General features: G+C 38.2%; 1 protein-coding gene across 4 annotated transcripts in view; it reads left to right on the top strand.

The window, feature by feature from the left end:
- Positions 1-14,547, top strand: part of FGF13 (fibroblast growth factor 13) — a 606,985-nt gene extending 592,438 nt beyond the window's left edge. For all 4 annotated transcript variants that reach the window (XM_081115041.1, XM_081115039.1, XM_081115038.1 and 1 more), the window contains 2 exons: positions 11,671-11,869; positions 13,154-14,547. In XM_081115041.1, the coding sequence (XP_080971167.1) occupies positions 11,671-11,869; positions 13,154-13,290 (336 nt within the window). In that variant the 3' untranslated portion in view covers positions 13,291-14,547. The remainder of the gene's footprint in view (positions 1-11,670; positions 11,870-13,153) is intronic.
- Positions 14,548-15,860: the final 1,313 nt, after the last annotated feature.

The raw sequence follows: 15,860 nt of genomic DNA, 5'->3' as shown, positions 1-15,860 counted from the left end.
CCAATCAAACAAACAGCAATAAGAAAGAAAGAAAGAAAGAAAGAAAGAAAGAAAGAACGAAAGAAAGAAAGAAAGAAAGAAAGAAGAAAGAAAGAATATAAGAAAACTTGGCTAGTGAAGAAAGAGAAAAGAGAAATGTGCATGGACTTGGAGCAGGGGAGAGGAAATTAGATATATGAGTAAGATCAAATTTTACCAAGGAGTAAAAAGAAAGGATAGAGAAAAACTAAAGCAGGAACATTGTAAGAGAAACAGGACAAAAAAGGGGAAAAGTGAGGAAGAGAGTGTTGGCATAAGCAGTGGTTCTCAACCTGTGGGTCGCGAACAATGAAAATACATCCTGCGCATCAGATATTTACATTACGATTCATAACAGTAGCAAAATTACAGTTATGAAGTAGCAACGAAAATAATTTTATGGTTGGGGGTCACCACAACATGAGGAACTGTATTAAAGGGTCGCGGCATTAGGAAGGTTGAGAACCATAAAGGAAAAATTGAGATAGATTAATATAATGATAAATAAAAATAGAATGTAGAACACTAATCCAAAATAAATTAAAATAAATCTTAAAAATGGTAATATAATAGTAATAATAAAAAAAATATAAAATAATAAAACAAGTAAAATAATGTGAAAATTTTTTTTTGTTTCTTAAGTAAAATATAAAAAATAAAAAACTGAAGTAGTGAAGTTCATTCAATTCAGTAGAGCTTCAGTTACCCATGGGGGCTGGTTTAAGACCCCTCTCTATTGCTTTGCCTGTCATGTCTGTTTCCTGTTAGGTAGTCAGCACAGTGTTGAAGTTCCCAGCAATCCAACGCTCCTCTGTGTCATAAGCCACAACTTTGGTTTCAAGCAGGCAAGATCACTCTGTTCACTTTGTTTCTCTGCCTGCCTTCAATTGTATTTACACAAGAGTCTATTTCTGACACAGCCCCTGAGTGGCAGTGTTTCTGTATTAGTTTCCAGGACCAAATGGCTCCTCAGCCCAGTCTCCCATGGCTCCCTGGGGGTGTTTAGACTCTTCCTTTCCCTGCCACACTCAAGACTGGGTTGGAGGGATGAACTCTTCCACAGCTGATTTCCTGCTCGTCTTTCCCTATTCTCCTCCCCAGTTTCCACAAAAACCACCTTCCCCTGCAGTCTCAGTGAGTGTTTTTAATTGAAATATCCTATGCACTGGGTTTAGCAAGTAAATTTAAAAGCAAGGAAGTTATAAAGACAAAGCAACTGCGCCAACTCATATCTTTTTCCCCCTGGCACTGCGAGGCCGGTATAGAACTTCAGGCTGCCTTTCTGGGCACAGCCTCCAATGGTTGTGGCCTTAGATCTAGAGTCCCCACTACCAGCAGCCCTGTGGACCCCCTTCCACACTGGAGGGCTACACAGACCCCAAGGGCCGCAGATTTGGTGTAGCACAGTCTCCTTCTGAGATTCTAGTCCCGGCTGCGTGCATTTCTCCTTCCAGCCCAGATCCCACCTCTTTCCAGGTGATCTCTGACCTTTTCATCCACGGATTGCCTCACCAGCTGTGTTTAATTCACCAATTCCGAGTGGTTGTTGTTTGATTCAGCTGTTTCTTCTATCTGCTCTGTGAGAAGGTGCAGGACCCATTCACGTATTTGGCTGCCATTTTGTCTCCCCCTGGACAAATTTTTGAGGTGACCACAGCCAGGGTTGCTGGAGTCTCAGTGACTATAGGTTTGCAGCTGAGGCAGCTGGTCCCTGGGTGTTGTGGTTGTAGGGTCCCAGGAGGTATCCAAGGTCTCCCCTGGTGAAGGTAAGACTGTGCTTCCTATCACAGCCGCTCTCCCCTTGGCATGGTCTCTGCGGCAGAGTCAGCCACTCTGGGAGAGATTTCAGCAGTAGTAGAGGCTGCCCAGCCAGGAGAGCCTGGTTTGCCAGTCCCTGACAGTTCTGTGGAATATAACTGTCCCTCACTCACAAATACGCACTCCCTTTTTGCTCTTTCACTTACACTATCTTGCTTACTGCTGTGCCATTGGCTCCCATCTTGGATCTGTGTAATTTTATTTTTAATAGTCCACCTCATTCCCAGGTTCTTTTCAATTGATCTACAAGGAAAGAATCTTTCTCCTTTTCATGTCAATTTCTTGGATCTCTTGGAAGATCCAAGAGTTCCCAGGCTTTGAATTTTCAGACAGGAGCTTGCAATGACTATTTTAAAGGATAGAACCTCCCAGCCAGTATGGCTCAGTTGGTTGAGCACTGTCCCATGCACCAAGAGGTGGCCAGTTTGATTCTTTATCAGGGCACATGGCCAGGCTTTGGGCTTGATCCCCAGCAGGGGATGTGCAGGAGGCAGCTGATTGGTGGATGTTTCTATCTCATTCTCCCTCCCCCTTCCTCTCTTTAAATCAAATAAAAAACATATTTTTAAAAAGTAAAAAAAATAAAAAGATAGAAACTACTTAAGCTTATTCTCTTGCTGAGTACAAATACTTCCAAAATCATTCCCTTGCAGGTGGATTGACCCCACTCTGAAGTTATTACACAAGTTAAAAAGGATTATAGTAACAGAGAACATTTATCCACTGGGCACACATTAATTTCATTAACTAGCCAACAGACAGGAAAGTTTATTTTTAGGAAATAATTTCTGATATTTGACTCCTCTTTAAAACACATAAGTCAGCCTTGCTATAAGAAAAGCCAACATTCAGCCCTGGCTGTTGCATTCAGTGGTTAGTGTTGCAGATTTGATTCCTGGTCAAGGGAACATACCTGAGTTGCAGGTTTGATCAGGCCCTGGTTGGGGCATGTGCAGAAGGCAGCCAATTGATGTATGTCTCTTCATTGATGATTTTTGTCTCTCTCTCTCTCCCCCTCCCTCCCTTGCACTCTCTCTAAAAAAAAAAAAAATCATCGGGTGAGGATTAACAACAACAGCAAAAAAGCCTATGTCTAGAGTTAATACACACAATTAGACCAAAAAAGTTTTAGAAAGTTATTCACTTTAGAAAAGTGTTCTTCACTTGCAAAAGAGACTTTCCCACAGGGAGATTCCTTAGTAAGATTTTGCAAATAACATGGTGGTTATACAGTCTCTCTACAACATGTGTTATGTAAAATGAAGTACATCTTCTGCCACCTAATGGCAGTGCCTGATCAATTTGTATTCTTCTACAAGGTTTGGGTCATACTTATACTGTCTTAGGCCAATTATACGATCTTGGAGACGTGTGGCCTGACCCTTCCCATTGTTGCAAATATCAGCAAGTTACCTCCATTGAAAACTGTATTTGCTGACCAGGTTTGGAGTTGAGTGAGGATTTTGGATCATATAATTTTTATATCAAGACAAAAATAACCCCTCTTAGGCTCTGTAAGGGATGTATTATTTTTGTTTTGTTTCCTGCTTTATTTTTCTAGCTTATTTCAGTGTGTTTTATAAAACAAATTGCTCTGTAAAATTTGACAGCCTGAGTAATATATTGCATGAGACTGCTTTACAGAAATATATGAAAATCCAGAACAAGCCAATATGAAGGACTAAATGAACTCCACAGCTAAAATATGTCCATGTCTGCATTCTAATTCTGTTTTAAATAGGCCATTGGTTAACAGACTCCTTAATATTTTTTTCATCTTTGTTTGCAAAGAATTAAGGAGAAAAAGCAATACTGTGCTGCTATATTTTGTGGGGTCAACATAAGGTAAATTAAAATTTCTATGAAATACCTTAAAATATGAAATTACTACCAAGAAATTTCATTATAACCGTATGAGGAAAAATAGACCCATGTGCATATTCTTAATTATAATTTGCATTTTTAAACAAATGGTTGCTAATTAACATGTGTACATTTAAGTCATTTTGTTGCATGAAATTTCATGAAGTCCATTTTAAAGTACTCTGTTTCTTTGGTGCTGTGGTTTGAAAGCACTGCAGCCTCTCAGCCTACTGTAGGCAGAACTGAAAAATGAACGGAGACTAAATAGTTTTCTGGGAACCAAGCTTGTAGGAGAACACTAAACACAGAGTGTAATTCATGAACAGTCCTAATTTTTGGCAGAATTTCTATTCTTCCATGTTAATAAAACATATATAGGCAGACCCTTTCTTTATAAATTGATTCCATAGTGGAAAAGGGACCTTGAAAAGAAGAGAACTTGTTTCTTTATTTTGCCCTGGTTTACTGGGCATGTATTATCAGAAGGAATCTCACATTTCATGTTTCTGGAGCTTTACAATTTTCAGAGCTTCTTTCACATATATCATCTCATTGGATCCTTATACAACAAATCCAGTAAGGTAGCAAACTGGTAAGTTTCCCCCCATTTAAAAATAAATCAAGGTAATTAATTTAACTGAAATGTTTAGCTATTTGCAGACCCAAAGTCAAACAGTATAAGCTTAATGCCTACTACTTGGTTAACAGGAAATCTCTTTATTCTTGCAGCTTAAACACTGATTTGTCTTTATTATCCCCTCTTCTCTTCCTCCCTCCCCTCTATCACCCTCTTTCCTTCCCTCACACCCTCCTTTTCTCCTTTCTCTCTCCCTCCATCTCCAGTTTATTAAAATGAATTTATCTGTAGGCAGTTTTCCTCCTTTGTCACCTACTCTTTCTACCCTCCCAGGCAAGTTTTAACTTGTCAGTCTCTACTGTAAAACAGCCCTCTATTCATATAGTGTCACATTTAAACGGGAGCTTCCAAGTGTACTTTTTATGATATTTAATTCTTTCATTTATTTCATCACATGTGTATTGATCATTGGTTATAAGCTAAGCCTTACTCAAGGAGCTACCCTCAAGTATCTCATGGTCCAGAGGATATCTGAGTGAACAAACCATCCTGTTTATCACGAATTAATAATTTTGCTTAGCTGCAGTACACTGGGTGAGGGTTGACCCCTCTTCCCCAACCTCTCCCCTCCCATGCTTTGATCTTGCAATAATGAAATCCATGCACATCAAAGATATTCTGGGAGCAAACATCAAAGTCCTGAATATAATAATTAATCCTGGATTTTGCAATCACTGGTAAAGGCGAAGCCTATATAGAGAATATAGGTAGTTACAGTGTCACCCCCATGGGTATGACATATTTTACTGTTCTATTCTTTTTTAAGAGAATTTTAAATTTAATTTTAATCTATATATTATTTTCATTAGGCTGGGGAATAATTGATGTGTAAAAGTCAGACCCACTTAAATAACCTGCTAACATTAAATCTAGAAAATTGTCATCAGAACACAGCTAAGAATTAGAAGAGTGACCATTGCTATTGGCACTAATTGTTAAATTAATTGGATTGTCAGGTTACTGACAATGTGACTGGAAGACAGGAAGAGAAGGGGGAGAGAGGTTTAAAGGGGTAGATAGACTAATTGTAATATGTTTATAGAACCTGCTGAAAAGAGGAAATCATGTTTTACTAGGTTTATTTTTTAAGTTTCTTTAAATGCTCACTCATAAACGATTTTGTTTCTTGTTCTATTATGCCTGCTTTACAAAATGTTACATCTGAATAAAACAAAATGTATTGAGAAACATTATAGCAGGATGTGTGCACTTGGCAGAGCATAAACATATGTGAAAGATTATACTTACTATGTAATACTGTTATCTCAGGCTTTGTTCAACATCTAAGGACATAGTGCTGCCGTATTTTGTATGGACAACCTCAGGAGACTCTGTTGCTCTCTCAAGATTCAAGGAAATCAATGCAGCCCATGTAGAAATTTTTTTTTGAGAAAAATATTTAAAAAAAAACATTTATAATATACACGGCAATCCTTAAAGCTTGGCATTCTACTGAGATACAGACTCAAATGAAACACTGCCACTCTATCAGTTGAACCATAGCTGAAAATACAAAGCAGGAAGAGGAAGTATGAAAAATCTGCTATTGAAGGCTATGTTTGCTAAATTACTTCTCTTAATCAAGAAGACATTTAGTCATGGTGTGTGTCTTTTGATATTAGAGATGTGTTTAAGGCACTGAGATGATATAAATTAGATATGGATATTTTTTAGTCCTCACCTTTTTAGTTATGGCTACTAAGAATGTAGCTACACATTGCCTGCTGAGTGACATGACCTTTATTTGGCTCCTTTAAGGGAAGCCACCGACACAGTCCATTCTCCTGGCTCAGTCCATTGTGACCTGGCTCCAATTCTCAAGGCCAAAAAGGTATTGCACCCCTCTCTATTTTGCCCTCAGTGCTAGAAGCAGCACAGGGCACTATTGCCTCTTCTGACCCTAACAAAGAATAGCAATTTACACAGGTCTAAAGCCTTTTGTTCTGGGACAAAGATGTTTTCTGGCACTACCATTAGGTCTGGTGGTTATTTGCAAATAACATTACTGATTCTGTTAATACTTCCTTCACATGACTCTCAAAGTCTGTGTGGAGGTCTAGATGTCCTGAAAAGGGCAGCTGACCATTACCATTTGTGTCTGTAAGTATTCTCTAATATGTCATTGACCTGATTTTGAGGGTTTCAAATGTTTTCTTCTTACCAGTGATATTTCAACCTCCAAATAACTGTCTCCCCTTAATAGTAAATAAATTGGCAAAAAAGAAGTGTCAGATTTTGCTACTGGATATGCTCATTCTGGAAATAGAGATTATTGATTCTTTAACCAAAATATCATCATTGTAACTGGATGGTATGGGTTCCTTAGAAAAATGGTTCAATATTCATGACCTGGAGAGTATTATGCTAAGTGAAATAAGCCAGTCAGAGAAAGACAAGTATCGTGTTTCACTTATGTGGAATTTAAGGAACAAGATAAACTGATGAACAAAATAGATCCAAAGTCATAGAAGCATTGCATAGACTGTCGAATCTTAGAAGGAAAATGGGGGTGGGTGGGTAGGTGGGAAGAAATTCACCAAAGAACTTGTATGCATATATGCATAATCCATGGACACAGACAATAGGGTGATGAAAGCTTGGGGCAGGTTGTGCTGGGGTGGGCTAGAAGGGGTCAGTGGGTGGGGAAAAGGGGACATATGTAATATTTTCAACAATAAAGATTTTTTTAAAAAGCAAAATGGACTCATAGATTCAGAGAACTGACTGAACAGACTGACCTTTGTTGGGGGTGGGGGTGGGGGTTGTGAAGCTGCATGATTAAATTGAAGATATTAAGCAAAAAAAAAAAAAAAAAAAAAAAAGCCCTCATAGACACAGACAACAGCATGGTGATAACTATAGGGAAGCGGGTGCGGGGAGGTAGGAGAGGGTAAAGGGCAGATAAATGGTGATAGAAAGAGACTTGACTTGTGGTGGTGAATATACAATTACAATACCCAGCTAATGTGTTGTAGAATTGTACACCTGAAACCTATATAATTTTATTAACCAATGTCACTCCACTAAATTCAATTTAAAGTAGTAGAAATTATTTATTTAATAAATAACCCAGAAAAATGAAACTTTGAGCACACACACACACACGCGCGTGCGTGCGCACACACGCACACACAAAGGTTCACTGGTCACTAAGAAAGAACTAACCTTAAACTTTAACAGGAATAGAAATGATGATACAGAGGAGAGACAGACTGATTATTTCATGAGCTAAAAAGGTGTAATTTCTCTGAAAAAATGTAGATATGTAAGAGATAAACAACTTTTAAGAGAAATCAATGCATAAAAAGTTTTAAGATATAAAACACCTTTCCTCTGTACTCATGCCAAGTAATTTCTTAGTGGCTCTTCAGAGAACACTTGGCATATTTTTAATTTATTCATTCATTTATTATGATAGATATTTAATGCATAGTAAATACAGAGCACAGTGATTGCCACCTCTGATTAGTGCCTAGTATTGCCAAGGCCACTATGGCACCTTCTTCAAGAGCACTAATACTGGTAATCATCTCCAGATTGATCAAAGGAGATTGATTCCTTGCCATAAGTACCTGGTATCCTCAGAAAAAGGCCTCCCTGATTAGGGTCAAATCCAATTTGTTATTTATATGAATCACTGTTGAGACATAGACAAATACAACTGCACCCTTTTTCTTTGTGTCCACTTCTTGTGTTGGGTGGGATGTTCATTTTTCCACATTTCATAGAAATCAAGCCTCTTCTGCCTACTCATTCAAACACTGGACAAAATGACAGTGTCATGCACAGAGAACAGAACACTCCTTTCATTGCTTCTATAGTCTTTTTTTGCCTCATTTTCCTACCTTTTTACTGAGTTTTTAGCCTAAATTTAGTGGTGATGACTAAGAAATTGCCGGGATTTGACAGAGCATTTAATTCATTGAGTCCTTCCTTGCCATTTTCTAATAGTTTTAACAATGCCAAGTTTTTCCTCCTAATGTTGTAGGAACCAGTATCTATTATTTGTAACATATACTAAATCATGCATGCAGGATCTGTCAGTGCCATGACAGCTTCCTTTTACACACAGCTGATTTCATTATATGATATTAAGGAAATTCCCTACAGACTTTTTACTAGTTACTTCAGAATCCTGGAATTTGCAATGCAAATTTGCAATCTCTGAAATTCAAATCCCATAAACAATAATCCCGTGGTCTGCTGTGTGCTAGGCAATATGACTAGTCATTTATGAAGATGAAGTTGGATTCAAAAATAGACAAGTCCTCTGCCATTTGGAGACAATCTAGCATATGCCTGAGTCACTGGGCCAAGCTGGAGATCTAGCTAAAGTTTGTGAGAGCAGAAATACAAGTACCCTGACTGAGAGAGATCAACTATGATTCCACAGGCAGTCATATTTGAGTAAGTACTTGAGGGATGAGGGGAAAGCCAATAGGTAGAGAGATTGAAGAATGACATTCTAAGCAAAGGAAATGAATGGCATCTGTAAATGCACAAAAACACACGATTCTGTGATAGAGGATGGGGCTGAAGGCATGGTTGTGATTGAATTGTGGAGAATTTTCAATGAAACATTAAGTTATCATCTTTACTAGAGGCATGGTGATACCATCAAAATTTCCTGAGAAATTGCCCAGCCGGTGAGGCTCAGTGGTTGAATGTTGACCCATGAACCAGAAGATCACAGTTAGATTCTCAATCAGGGCACATGCCTGGGTTGCGAGCTCAATCCCCAGTAAGGGGCATGCAGGAGGCAACTGATCGATGATGTTTCTCTCATCAATTTATCCAACTCTCTCCCTTTCTCTTTCCAAAATCAATAAATACATAATTAAAAAAGTAATTTTTAAAATAGTTCCAGAGCAATTGAACTTTGTGTTAGTAAGAAAATATTTTAGCAGAATAGAACAGTTAGGAGGTTATTACAGCAGGCCAGTGAAAAGGTAATAAGGGCACAAACTACAGCAATCGCAATGGGAATGGAAGGTCAAGACCATGGACTGAAGAGCATGTGGAAGAACATTAAGGTACCCTGAAGTCTGAAGTTTTAGCAGTTGCCAGGATGGTGGACTCTAATTTATAGAGATAGAAGACACAGAAGTGGAGTTTAGTACCTTTGTGCTTCAAATATTCTTCTCTTTTTTCTGTTTTGAATTCCTACCCATGCTTCAAGGCTCAGCTACAGTAATACTGTCTCTGTAAAGTACACCACTCCCCAGTCCCCCAATCAGAATTAAGTCAGGCTTCCTCTCTTTTCATGCATCACCTTCTTAATTCATCCTTTTTTGCACTTAACGACAGCAAACCCTGTGTCCAGGTTATTTGGTTATATTTCTGACTCCTGAAACTATATAGTAAGCTTTTGGAGGCCACATGCTATTTACCTATGAATTTTTAGTACCACTCAAGCATATAATAGATTGCCAGAAAATTCATATAAATAAACGAATAAATAGATGGATGCTGTGATCACACAAGACATCAAATGCAGCCCTTTTGGGGACTTAGAGCACACAATGATCTCAACTCATTTTGTAGTCAGTCATATAGTGTCTTGATATGGCTACAAAGAATCACTTTTTTTAATCATATGTGTTATTTACCATATTTACTTTTAAATGATTTCTGACTCTTTAGGAAACTAAAATCTACTCTCCAATGATGAGATTACCATCCCCAAATAGTGATTTAATTCCCAATGACTTTTAGCAGTGTTCTGTGCAATTGTCCTTATCACTGGAGGAAATGTAGAGACTTTGAGTCAAATTTCTTTGTAGGCGTTCCTTGGCTTTCCCTATGTTGAGAATTCTACAAAGAGGAATTTCTGTATCCCATCATCAGAGCACTTTGGTTCCTATCACACGATAGTTTCTCTGGATGTAATGTTTATTCTTGTGTAGGTTGAATTTGTGTGAATTTTCTGAGGCTCTATCAAGTGTGCCCCAGGCAGAAATAAACCAAAAATATTATTCCAGTCTATGAACTATGCAGGCCAGGTGGGAATCAGTGAGATTACTGAGATTTTTGTAGATTCCCAGAAAAAAAGGAAAACAATGTTCAATTGTTTAACTTTCAGAGAAAAGCAGCCTCAATTTGAGGAATCTGCCCCTTTTTGCTCAAGTGACTCTCTGAGAGTGCTTTAGATCCTGTTGTTAAGGTAGTGTGCATTGCTTACAATGATATCTCATATGAAAGTGAAGGAAGGTAGGACCATGGAGGCATTGTTAAGAAAAGACTGGTGTCCAGAAAGCTTGCAGTATTTTTATAAGGTAGTTTACGTTTTTATTAAAAGTTATTCCTGATAACATCTCAGCAAATGAGCAAAAATCTAATGGCTTCCTTGGTGCCCCTGTTACATGTAGCTCAGTTAACATTTTCTTCATTATTTTACACTCCAAGTGGACCCCTTGCTTCCTATGGATTACTTAGGGATTAAAATTTGCTGATCATTTAATTTTGCTTACAAATGGCTATTTTAATAGCTGTTTATTGCATGCACATACATACACAAAACTTGAAAGAAGGTTTTCTGTTTCTGTTTTTGTTTCTGAAACAGTTGGGTTGGGAATCCTTCATTTGTATGGGCAACTCCAAAGAAAACATGGTCAAGCATGTGGCAGAATATCACATTCCAGGATTGAAAGTCCCTTGGGCTGTTCTCTCATGTCTACTTATAGAATTACTGTAAATTTTTTACTGCTATATTGATTTGCTTATAAACTTTACTGTAAGGCAAGGGTGAGCAGGAATTTTTTTTTTTTAACTCAAGGTCTAATGATCTAAAAAGTAATTTGGTTTACCTAAAAGTAAAAGGGAGTCTTTCGTTATAGCATCCCTTTAGAAATATAGGCAGCCAGCATTGTAACACAGATTTCTGTCTTGGGCAATTAAAAATTATAGTTTATAGTAATTGGAGAATCTATGAAAAGTAAGTACAAGGACTGAATATTTATTTTCTTATATTTAATCCCAAAGTAAACAAAGCTCCACATGAAAGCTTTATGCCTGTCTTTTTTATTTTTGGCTCTAGTATTTGTCAGATATATTACACTTATGTGGCTGGTTCTAATTTTTCCATTACCTTATTACAAAGAGAGCTAATCATTGATCAATGGCACTTGCACTTAGTGCTTTTTCTAAATTATCACACAAAATACTATATATAGTCTTGTTTTCCAATGATAATAGTTTATGCTATTAAAATAGAACACTGGTCACACAAGCTTTAACAAACAATGTCCTTAACTTCCAAAGGGCAATACCACATGATTCTCCATGAAATCCATAGCTGCAAATATTGAGCTTTAGTTTATTTACTTTTCTTGTAGGAACATTTCACACCTGAGTGTAAATTCAAAGAATCGGTGTTTGAAAATTATTACGTGACATATTCATCGATGATATATCGCCAGCAGCAGTCAGGCAGAGGGTGGTATCTGGGTCTGAACAAAGAAGGAGAGATCATGAAAGGAAACCATGTGAAGAAGAACAAGCCTGCAGCCCACTTTCTGCCCAAACCACTAAAAGGTAAGTTCAATGTTATAGGAGCTGGGATTAAATGAGTATGTATTTAAATCATTCCTTTTTCACACTTTTGAAAACGGAACATAATTCTTCTGCATTAAGGCTTTTATACAAAACTTTTGTAACAGTTTAAACACTTAAAAACATTAAACTGCAAAAATAGCAACTAATCTTTTGATTTTAATTTTTCCATAATATATGTACATATAGTAACACCTTACTTATATGGAACTTGTTTAATTGTTAGCTCAGGACAGCCAAGAATCCCAAATTATGCCAGATTGATCCTTGGGCAGAAAAACAGATGCTTAAATGTATGTATGCTTAATATTTATCAGAAAATTCCTTGGACATTCCCTAAGGGCCCAACAATATTGTCTCAACAATTTTCATTCATAGTTTTATTTTCCAGTCATTATTAGCAGATTAGTAGCAAATTAGAAAAGGTAGAGCATAGGAATGGATTGCAGAGAATAGGGATGCTAAAAGTAGTGAGACATGGTGGAGAAGGACTAGAAAATGCAGACAAAGCAGAGCAAGACCTTCAAGAGGTTACTGAGCTAGGGTTCAACTTTGGGTTTCAAGTAGGGCAGACTGCCCAGTCAATCAGCATAGCACTGCTTCACAGCACATTTTTATGGAACCAGTCTACTTGGATTCAAACCCTTTAATAACCGGATAGTCTTGAAAAGATTATTGCCACGTGTGTGCCTCAAGCTTCATGTCTGTAAAATATGGATAAGAGTAGTACATCAGAGGATTCTTACACAGATTACAAGAGTTAATGAATAGGAAGCACTCAAAACAGTATCTAGTACATTGTAAGTATTCCATTAACATAAGCTAGTACTATTATTTACAGCATAACAGTAATCATATTTATCGTTTATTGCATTAAGAATTGTGCTAATATTTAGACTTTTTGGGAGTTTCATTTTAAATCATGATAAAAATCAGCATTTTAAAATGTTTTTCATATTTAGCTTGCACAGCATGCTCTACATCATGTTTAAACTTATAAGAGCTTTATTAAATGCATTTTTCATTAATCCTCTCATATACATAATCATAAGTGATGGAAATTAGTCATTAGAATTCTTTACATACTACTTCACCAAGAGTAGATTTTGCTTAGTCTGATCCAGTTCACTTCTGACTGAGTCCTTGAAGGCAGCATTTTTCATGTTTGGCCTAAAGCGTGGAAGCCTAGTAACTAGAAGAAAAGTTGAGGGCCAGTGTGGTGTGCCTCTTTAAAAGCCTTTGACACCCTCTTTCTGTGCTTTTCAGTGGCCATGTACAAGGAGCCATCACTGCATGATCTCACGGAGTTCTCCCGATCTGGAAGTGGGACCCCAACCAAGAGCAGAAGTGTCTCTGGAGTACTGAATGGAGGCAAATCCATGAGCCACAATGAATCAACGTAGCCAGTGAGGGCAAAACAAGGGCTCTGTAACAGAACCTTACTCCAGGTGCTGTTGAATTCTTCTAGCAGTCCTTCACCCAAAAGTTCAAATTTGTCAATGACATTTACCAGACAAACAGGCAGAGTTCACTATTCTATCTGCCATTAAACTTTATCATCCATACTAAAGCCCCATAATTTAGATTGAGCTTGTGCAAAAGAATGCTAAGCATTATCAGTGAACTAAATCTGGGAGAAGGGCTGCCCATTTTTCTCATGGTCTAACTTTAACTTTGGGGATGACAAACCACAATCATTTCACAGCACTAATGCTGATAAAAATTTGCCCTCCAAGAAAAAAAAAATTAAAAGACCACAATTGCTCTTCAAAAATAAAACAAAATTAACTACTTAAATGTTTTGTAGAGGCAAACAAAATTATGTGAACTGTGTTGTTTTCTTGGCTTAATGTTTTCTATCTATGCTTGATTCAAATGTATTCTTTACTTTGGTATAGTGCAACTTTCTGATTTCTGAAATTCAGTGGTTCTATTGACTCTGTGTCACTTTAATCCAAATCAACCAAATTCAGGGTTGGATCTGAATTGGCATCTCAGGCTCAAGGTAACAGTGTTCTTGTGATTTTACCATTTTATTTTTTTTCGATTTGTAGTACTCTGGTCAAGTTTTTGTGCTGTACTTTGTGCATAGAAGTTGAATTGTATTGTCAACCCCAGTCAATAAATATTACTTAAACAACAAAAAAAGATTATCCTCAAGTTTAGATTTCTCTTAATTCCATTTGTGTTATCATGTTAAACTATTGTTGTGGCTTCTTATGTAAACACAGGAATTGTGGAACTGTGATATTGTCTTTTGTGTTGTTAAATAAGAAATGTCTTACCTCTATGTGTATGAGTCCTCTTGTCATTGTATTTGGCACGTGAATATTATATACAAGGAAATATTAAGACTGGTTACCCCTAAACAACATATACTTATACTTGCTTCTGGAAAGTGTTTAAGACTTAGCTAGGTTTCCATTTAGATCTTCATATCTGTTGCATGGAAGAAAGTTGGAATCTTGGCATAGAGTTGCATGATATGTAAGATTTTGTGCATTAATAATTGTTAAAATCTGTGTTCCAAAAGTGGACATAGCATGTACAGGCAGTTTTCTGTCCTGTGCACAAAAATGTTAAAAAAAAGTTGTTTAATATTTGTTGTTGTATACCCAAATACGCACCGAATAAACTCTTTATATTCATTCAAAGAAAAATTCTTCAACATGTCTTTATTGAATGTCTATTACTTACCATTAACTGTTGTAGAAACTGGAGTTAAATCTTGAATTATACATAAGGTCACTGCCCTCAGATAATTTACAGTCTAAATATTCATTTTAACATGAACACTATTTAAAGAATGATTATTGTACTTGGACTTCAAATTGGAACAAAAATTCTCATTCCCATTCAGTGATGGAATTGCACAAATGAGACCTATGTTCTAGTATTCTCTCTGCCATCCACACTATTTTCCCTTTTATTGCTCATTTTGTAGGTAGAGGGAAGACACAGAAATAAACATCTAAGGTCCTTTCCACTTCTGAGAGCTGAAGGAAAATGTAAACATTTTTAATGTTGTTGACTATTCACTAGTTCTTCAAAGTTGTCATTGCCTGGAAATGCATGCTTCAGGAGTAGTCAATATATGAAGGTAAAAGTAGAGGAATAGGTAAAACATAATTGAATGGTTCTTTTCAGGGCACCCATCAAATAAAGTTACTGGGGCCCCAATCAGCATGTTTTTGTTCAGAGGGGAAGCTGCCCAGTGCTAAGGTGTTTCAGCAGGAGCTCCTAGCCCAACCCAGTTCAGTCACCTTGTGATTCCATCTTAAACCCTCATCCTGCCTGAGCTATCTGCATGAAGTGTGGACTCAGATGTCCTTATACCATGCTAGAGGCCCAGTGCACAAAAATTTGTGCACTCAGGGGAGTCCCTCAGCCCGGCCTGTGCCCTCTCGCAGTCTGGGACCACTCAGGGGATGTCCACCTGCTGGCTTAGGCCCACTCCCTGGAGGATTGGGCATAAGCTGGCAGTCAGACATCCCTCTGGCAGCCCGGGAGCCCTTGGGGGATGTCCACTTGCCAGCAGGGAGCAGGCCTAAGCTGCAGTCAGACATCCTTAGCACTGCTGAGGAGGCGGGGGAGGCTCCCACCACCACCACTGTACTGGCAGCCTTCAGCCTGGCTTGTGGCTGAGCAGAGCTCCCCCTGTGGGAGCGCACTGACCACCAGAGGGCAGCTCCTGCATTGACCGTCTGCCCCCTGGTGGTCAGTGACCAGTCATTCCCAGTCATTCTGCTGTTAAGGTCAATTTGCATATTACCCTTTTATTATATAAGATAGAGGCCTGGTGTATGGGTGGGGCTGGCTGATTTGCCCTGAAGGGTGTCCTGGATCAGGATGGGGGTCCCGCTGGGGTGCCTGGCCAGCCTGGGTGAGGGGCTGAGGGTGTTTTCAGGCTGGCCACACCCTCTTCAGGGTGGGGGTCCCTGCTGGAGTGCCTGGCCTGCCTGGGTGAGGGGCT

Source organism: Myotis nattereri (genome assembly GCF_964212035.1).
Source record: "Myotis nattereri genome assembly, chromosome: X".
NCBI classification, from domain to species: domain Eukaryota; kingdom Metazoa; phylum Chordata; class Mammalia; order Chiroptera; family Vespertilionidae; genus Myotis; species Myotis nattereri.
The sequence above is the reverse complement of the archived record's forward strand: the minus strand, read 5'-3'. Positions and strand labels throughout refer to the sequence as shown.